At 37.4% G+C, this 8,300-nt stretch overlaps 1 protein-coding gene across 6 annotated transcripts in view; it reads left to right on the top strand.

Annotated features, from left to right (window-relative positions):
- TMEM87B (transmembrane protein 87B) overlaps positions 1 to 8,300 on the top strand; it is a 50,375-nt gene that overhangs the window by 7,476 nt on the left and 34,599 nt on the right. For all 6 annotated transcript variants that reach the window (XR_004625013.1, XR_004625012.1, XM_034659527.1 and 3 more), the window contains exons 3-5: positions 3,960 to 4,051; positions 6,349 to 6,486; positions 7,412 to 7,465. Coding sequence is in view for 4 of the 6 variants with exons in the window: in XM_034659527.1 (XP_034515418.1) it covers positions 3,960 to 4,051; positions 6,349 to 6,486; positions 7,412 to 7,465 (284 nt within the window). In the remaining 2 variants the exon portion in view is untranslated. The remainder of the gene's footprint in view (positions 1 to 3,959; positions 4,052 to 6,348; positions 6,487 to 7,411; positions 7,466 to 8,300) is intronic.

The following is an 8,300-nucleotide window of genomic DNA, read 5'->3' as shown; positions in this document are numbered from 1 at the left end:
AAGCCAAAGGCCGAGCCACCCAGGCACCCCTAGACACTAACATTTTAATTAGGATTTTAAATACTGGTGTGTAAGAACTACCAAGTCATAGATCTTGAGGTTTTTAATATTTTTAATGGGTTTGCAGCAAATCATATTTACTGTAGTCTAATTCCTCTCAGTGTTTCCAGTAACTTGACTAGGTAAGTTGGTTGCCAGGGTTAAAGTTTTGGGATAAAAGGAGTAGTTTTTTTGTTGGGTAGATTAAATTGGCTTCCTGGGAGTCCAAAGCCATGCCCCTTTTCTCTATCACATCGTGTTCAAATCATTTATTGGGTGATTCTGTCATATGTGGGTCTTTGGTGAGGGAAGTTGGCCAACTATGAGCTAGAAAGCAGAGATGGTTCAAAGCAGCTCGTTGATATCATAGATCGTCAGTGGTGATAAGAGCTTGGTAAGAAGAAATTGAAGTCCAAAGTAAGTGAGGAAAAAAATTTGGCATCTGTTTGCTTTAATGAATTCAAATCTCAGTGTCTAGACAGGTAAGGTTTAGGAGATGCAGACAAAAAAAGTTAAATGGAGGAAAAAAGTGATATGTACCAGTGAAACACATAATTTGTTTTAAAAAATCAATATGTAGTGTTTGCAATCAGCTAAGAGTAGACCACACTCAAGACAGTGGTATTAACATACCTAAGGAAAGAATGAGGCCTCAGAAGGGAGTTAAAAGCAAAAGCATAAAAAAATACAGTGTTTAGTCAGGTTAAAGCAGAGGTCTAGCAGCACCGATGGGAGAGAAGTGTTCTTGAACTATGACTGCAGTTATGACATGTCACTGGCAGGTGTAGATGCAGCATCCTTCTGCGCTGCCTCGTTCTGGGGCCATACTCACCGGGTAACCTTCATCCCCTTTGGGTATCCAGGAAGGCATGCTGAAGGGAGAGAGTTAATCATTACACAACCACTTTACTGTTACTAGTGGTGCGGTGAAGGAGTGAGACTGAGGCTCTGTGTTCTCACAGAACCAGATTTTAGTGCCTGGAAAGCTAAGAATTAGTCCCTTGGATATGTGTCCATGCCGCGTGGTGGATCAGGCATCTGGCTTTCATATAGGTGACCCCTCTTTTGCTACCCCGTTCATGATGCAGGCTTGTGGAATCACTGCCGAAAATCTCTCAGTGTAATTCACTGTATAAACAGAATAAAAGAAATACACTATATAATTGTCTCAATTATGTACAGAAAAGCATTTGGAAAAAACACAACACCCATAAAAACTCTTAGAATTCTAAAACTAGAAATAGAAGAAGACTTCCTCAAGCTGGTAAAGGCATCTATGAAAAATCTATAACATTATACTGTCAGTTTTCCCCAGATTGTTCTATAAATTCAGTTAATCTCTGTCAAAATCCAAGCTGACTTTAATGTAGAAATTGAATAGCTATTTCTAAAATTTATATACAAATAACAAACCTAGATTAGCCAAAGCAATTTTTAAAAAAGAACAAAGTTGAAAGACTTCTATCTGATTTCAAAACTTAATGTAAAGGTACAGTAATCCTAACAGTGTGGTATTGGTGTAAAGGTAGACATACAGAACAATGAGACAGATCAGAGAGCACAGAAATAAACCCACATGTTGTAAAGTCAATTGATTTTCAGTAAAGGTGCGAAGGTAGTTCTTTAGAGAGAAGGTAGTCTTTTCAATAAATGATGCTGGAACAACTATATAACTACGCTGAAAAAAATCTCATCTCTTACATTGATCGTGGATTTAGATGCTGTCTCCACTTCTCTGTCCTTCCCTTCTGGGAGTCCATTTGCCCTTATGTTAGACCGCTTGATATTGCCTCACAGGTCACTAAGGCTTTGTTAATTTTTTTCAGTCTCTTTCTGTGCTTCATTTTGGATCTTTCTATTGCTTTGTCTTCAAGTTCAGTGATCTTTTCTTGCCCAGTATTTAATTTCATTTAATCTCTATTAATCTCATACAGTGAATTTTTTACTTGAATATTGTATTTTTTTAATCTCTAGAAGTTTGGTTCCTTTTTTCAAATATCTTCTTTCCCTCCTCAGTATTTTCATATTTTCCTTTACATCATTGAGCATATGGAAAATATTTATAATAGCTGTTTTAATATTCTTCTCTGCTAATCATCTTTATCATTTCCACCTTTGTCATAATGACTAATCTGTCATGATTATGAATCAATTTTTTCTGCTTTTTATATCTAGCTTTTGTTTGGATGGTGGAAGTCATGAATGTTACGTTCTTTTTTTTTTTTTTAAGATTTTGTTTATTTATTTGAAAGAGTGAGAGAGCACAAGTGGGGGGGGAGGGAGAAGTAGACTCCCCATTGAGCAGGGAGCCTGACGAGGGGCTTAATCTCTGTAATCTGGTATCGTGACCTGAGCTCAAGGCAGATCTTTAACTGACTAAGCCACTCAGGTGCCCCATGAATGTTACATTCTTAAGTGCTAAAATATATTGTATTGCTTTAACAATTTTGTTCTGGCAGACAGGAGTTTCTTTTGGGTCAGTTTGATCCTTTCCAATTTTATGTTTAATTTCTTTTAGGGTGGATGTGGAGTAGCTTTACTTTAGGGCTAACTTAGCACCACTTCTAAGGTGTGACCCTGCTACATTTCTCCCCAGTGCTTGGTATATTTAATGAGGCCTTTCCTCTCTGGTTAGTGGAAACTCAGCTAATTCCCAGCCCTGTGTAACCTCTGAGAATCAATGGACTTCTTTCTATGCAGGGGCTGGGTGCTATGCAGACAGGTTCAATGATATCCCTGTCCAGATTTCATTTACTTTTTCTCTAGGCAGCTCCCAACTCTGGGGTGTTCTCCTCCAGAAATTCTACCAGTCTTAGCTTCAGGTTGGGTTCCCTCTGGTTACCAGTCTTCAAGATGGCTCACAGTGATCCCTGCCTCCTGGTTTTCATGACTTTATGTAGTCCCCTACCATATTATATCAAGGTTGGTCTGACCAAGAGAATGTGACAGAACTAATGGCATATCACTTCTGAAACTAAGTCATCAAAGATACTGTGGCTTCTTCTTTGCTCTCTCTCTCTCTCTGATGACCTACTCAAGGGGAAGCCAACTGCCATGTTGTGATAACACTCCCAAAAGAGCTTTTTCTAATTCTAGACTTAATCCTTTTCAGTCTGTCTAATCATGTTACCCTCCTACCTGAAACATATAGTAGTGCTTTGTAATATTCAAAATAAAGGAATACTCCTTAGCAGAGCATAGTACCCCTTATGACTTTTCTCCAGCACTTTTACCCAGCTTCAGCTCTTCCCCCTTTCCCTAATCTGTGTTCTGACCATAGCAAACTATTTTCAGAGGGTCATGGACGTCTGCATATACTATTCCACTCTCCTCATCACCTAGCTAATTCCTGCTCTTCACGTTAAAGGCCTTCTCCTCTAGTAAGCCTATTGGTACTCCTTCTTCATGCTCTTCTAGACTATGTTAGGTGCCCTGCCCAGGGCTCCCCTTGACCCCCTGTTCTCAGACCCTAACTCTATCAAAGGTGCCTGTTTAATTGTTAACCCTCCTCTCTCCAGTACCTCTTATATCAAGGACAGGGATTGTTTTAGTTTACCATTATGTCTCTTTCTGACACACAAGGGATGCTCACTCAGTATTTTCTGAATGAATAAGTCAGTGAAGAGAACAGTTTAGAGTGACTTTAGAGTAAGCAGTGACAACATATTTGGCTACTCAGTTGATTTTTAACTCTAGATTTAATACAGAGATTAAATGAATAGTAATATAGCAACTTTTGGTTAATTATAATAATTTAATGAATTTATCTCATTTTGCAGTGACTTTTGGGAGAAATTAGGTAATATTTTATTCACAGTTTCATTAAAGTAGCCTATTTTAAATTGCATTCTCAAAACCTTAAGCTTATGTTGGAGTATATATATGATGACTATAAAATGAGACTTTCTTTTTCTAAACAGTCAAGTCATTCAGTTGCTCTGGGCCTGTGAAGTTTACCATAGAGTGGTATTTGAACCATTATACCTGTCAAAATGAATATTCTAAGCTGGAGGTAAGTAAAATGCAAATTTTTAATGTATAAAAAGCTATGAAGGAAAAATTATGAGTATAAAGATTTATTAGCTCATCAGNTGGTATTTGAACCATTATACCTGTCAAAATGAATATTCTAAGCTGGAGGTAAGTAAAATGCAAATTTTTAATGTATAAAAAGCTATGAAGGAAAAATTATGAGTATAAAGATTTATTAGCTCATCAGGTGAGGAGGCCAGAAATATAGATTGTAGTTTTAAAAGTACCACAGATTTACAGGCAGGAAATGCTTTAATTATATCAAAGTATATGCATTCCTGGGAAGGAAACATCTTTTAGTTTCCTTTTGTCTTATGAAAAATGTTAATAAATATTTAAGTCAGACATGTAGGAACCATCAATAAAGGGGTTGTGGGTCACATACAAATAAAAATCAATGTAGTTTAAGGAAGAAATGTAAAAGTTTTACTTCATTCAAAAAATTAGTTATAGGGCACCTAGGACTTTAGGGAGGCCAAGTAGCTTTAGTGAGTAGAAGCAGATCTCAGAGAGGTGAGGAGAGGAAAGGAGACCCCCAGGGAAAGGAGAGGGAGCATGTGAGAGGAGGAAAAAGGTCAGGCGCTAGGCTTTCTCTTGCCCCTGGGGTGTCCACTGGGGTCCCACGTCCCTCAGCAAAGTGTGTATTTTGACAGTTCTGATAGTTGCTCACAGCCATTTCCTGTGGGCTCCTAGCTTGAATGATGCGTGGGTTTCCATATTCTTATCTGTATTACCTTTCCATATGGGATGAAAGGTGCCATTTTCCTCAAATACTGCCTTTGTGACTTTATCCCCAAATAATTTTGCCCCTTCATGCTAAATACTTCAGTGTGTGTTTCTTAAGAACAAAGATATTCACTTAGATTACACAGTACAGTGATAAAATTGAGGAAATTTAACATTGATACAAAACTGTTATCTAGTAGACACTTTTTTTTTTTTTAAGATTTTATTTATTTATTTGTGAGAGACAGAGAGCAAGAACAAGCAAGGGGAGCAGCAGGCCAAGGGAGAAGCAGTCTCCCTGCTGAGCATGGAGCCCAATGTGGGACTTGATCCCAGGGTCCCAGGGTCCTGGGATCATGACCTGAGCCAAAGGCAGATGCTTAACCAACTGAGCCACCCAGGCACCCCTAACAAACAGATCTTATTAAAGTTTTGCCAATGTCCCGCAAACATAGCAGTTTTTTATTGTTGTTTTCCTGATCCAAGATCACACTGCATTTCTGCAGCTTTTTTTTTCTGTCTTTCCTGACATTGATATATTTGGGGCGTACAGCCATTTGTTTTTATAAAATGTCCCTCAATTCCAATATTTCTGATATTTCCTCATGATTTGGTTCAGGTTATGTTTTTGGCAAGCAACTGGAGAGTTCTGGTTTGTCCCATTTTTGGTAATGCTAACTTTGATCAGTTGGTTAAGGAAGTTTCTACCAGGCTTCTCCACTATAAAGTTACTACTTTTCTCTTTGTTGTTAACAATAATTTGTGAGGAAATACTTTGTATTTGTATGTGAATATCCTGATTTTTCATCAATGCTTGTTTTAATATCTTTTGATTCTTGCCTAATGAATCAGTTACTGCTCTGATGATTGCTAACTGGTGATTTTTCTAATTCCGTCTTTTCTTCTGCTTTGTTAACATTCTGCCATCAGGATGAGCTCTCTCTTTTCCTCTTATCTTACCTGTCAATTATGCAACTGAGCAATCATCAGCATGGATGCATTGATTTTTACTTTGTTACATGGGTTATAATCTATTACTGTTTTTTTATTTATTTTGCTCAAATTGTCTCCTGTTTGGCCGGGAGAAGCCAACTTGTCCTTTTCTTGATGATTGGAAGCCACCATTAGAAGCCTAGTTTTATTAATCTGTCTTTGGTTTAGCTTTCCTTGTAGTTAAATGCCGCTTTTCTTTCTCAGTAAAATTTTTTATACATGGGATAAAATGAAAGTAGTCTCAGGACAAAGTATTTTTTATTTCTCCATGAACCATTTCCTGTGGTAATATACCTTAGTCACTTTTCTTCCTCTAAGGTTATGCTTGTATTATGTGTTACTGTATCTGAGCGCCTTGGAGTGGCTAACATGTTATGATGACCTTGTCATACTTAAAATGATATCCAAAACATTTTTCTTTTTGGTATTTTGTTCTGCATGTTTTCAAGTGCTCCAAACTGAATAAATCTTTGATACCATTTATACGCTAAGTTTTATTTATCTTCTTGAATAAGAAGTTTGGAGATAAATTATAACATCGAATTTTACCTTGGGCAGGAGGAGCTGTCACAAACACAGGATCTGAGTGTTGATGAAGACGTTTGTGGCCATTATTTAAAGAACGGTGAATGTTGGACAACAAAATATGAAAACTTAGATTGCAACAGTGACTTACAGGTTTTTCCCTCGCTGACTGTGAGTATCTGTCTTGCCATGTCAAAATAGAATGTACTTTACTCTCAGTGAATACGAGTAGTAACTTAAATTCTACTTCATCAGTATTTTGATAAAGAAAGGTGCTTAATTTGTTAATTTCTGGTGTAGTTCTTTTGTATGTGTGATAGTACGTAACAAGTAAGATCCTGGCACCGCTACTCCATTTCATTGTACCCTATACAGAAACACCCTTAAAAAAGAACCCTTTCATCACCTTGTCCTGGTCTGCTGTCAGTTCCTCTGTCATTCTCTCTTCTGTGTACTCCAGTGAGACCTTTGCCCCCATCATTCCATCAGAACAGCTAGTCAGGGTTTCCAGTACTAAAGGTCTGTCAGCTTACTTGACTTATCAGCATCTAACCTACTTGAACACTCTCTCCTCCCTTATGCACTTACTTCCTCCCAGCCTGGAAGATTTGATTCTGAAATGTTAACAGCAGTCATCCATGGGTTGTGACTATGGGTCATTGTAACTTACGTTTTTATTCTGTAAATTCTGAAATGAAAATGTCTTCAGTGAAAATAATAAAGGTGTTTTTAAAATTTGTGTTGAAGTGTAATAAACATAAAGTGTAAGTATCAGAGGTATATGGCTTGATGAATTTTCAGAACCCGAACACATCAATATAGATCCGGGTCAAGGACAAAATATTTTAGCACCTAGAACTCCCCACCCCCCACCCCCCACCTTTTAGTTCCTAATACTTTCCCCACCAAGGTAACCACTATCCTGATTTAAAAAGTAATTTTTCAGAAGTAGGATTTTGTTACTCATGTTTGGGCTACAAGGGATGTGTTCTCTGATTCTTTACTTTTTTCAAATCATTTTCTTAATTGTTTAAGCAGTTTTCCCCCACAGAAACGCACCAATATAAAATGGAATTATTTTATTCTTTTTCTCCAGAATAAGGAACTAATTATAAATACCAGAAATGTTTCAAACCAGGAAAGATCAACAGTAAGTCATTTTATTTGTCTTTAAATCAAATGTATACAAATTCCGGTAAGCCTGAAAAGAGCCTGCAATGGACAGATACTTGGAGAGCAATATTCAGTAGGGTGATTAGAAGCAGGGAAGAAAAAAGAAGCATTATTTCAAATAGTATATTTTTTACGTGTGTCTATATGAATTTTGTATATACTTATTTCTGACTTTGTTTAAAAATTCCTTTGAAGTTGTAATTTAAGGTTAACTTCTTTGCAGCCTTTCTTTCAAATGCCTAGCGTAACAATGGGCTGGTCTGGATCATCATTAAGGATGTAAAGAAATAGAAACCATGAACATAGCACCAGGGGAGAGAGAATTTGGTATTTGGAGGAATTCCTACAAGTCAGAAGACCAAGAGGTGGAAAGGGTTGGAAGCAGTTGAGTGTAGGGACTGAAGGTGGGTTTAGGAGGGCTTAACATTTCCTTTTATGCCATTGACTCTTCATGTTCCTTAAGTTTTTCAATGATCTTAAAGAGGAGTTTCATAGTGGAAAGGCAGTCCACTCTGGAGTGGCTGGGACAAACGAGCACAGACTCTGTTGCAGGTCCAGGAGTAGGAAATGAAAGGGAAGGATAGGAAATATTCTGGAAGGATGAATGTGAAAAATTTGATCCAGTTATGTGGGGCATTGAGCATTTCTAGGCATTACAGTGGGTAATTTCGTTCCCAGCAGGATTGCTAGTAACATAGATCTTAAGGAATTTCAGTAATTAAACCTATGTACTGAATCTGTATAGTCTTTCTAACAGTGTTACCTGACTTCTTACTCCCCCAGTTTAATTTAAAGACACCCACATTTAACAA

The sequence above is a fragment of the Ailuropoda melanoleuca genome, chromosome 4 (assembly GCF_002007445.2).
Source record: "Ailuropoda melanoleuca isolate Jingjing chromosome 4, ASM200744v2, whole genome shotgun sequence".
NCBI lineage: Eukaryota > Metazoa > Chordata > Mammalia > Carnivora > Ursidae > Ailuropoda > Ailuropoda melanoleuca.
This window is presented reverse-complemented; position numbering and strand designations above follow the sequence as displayed.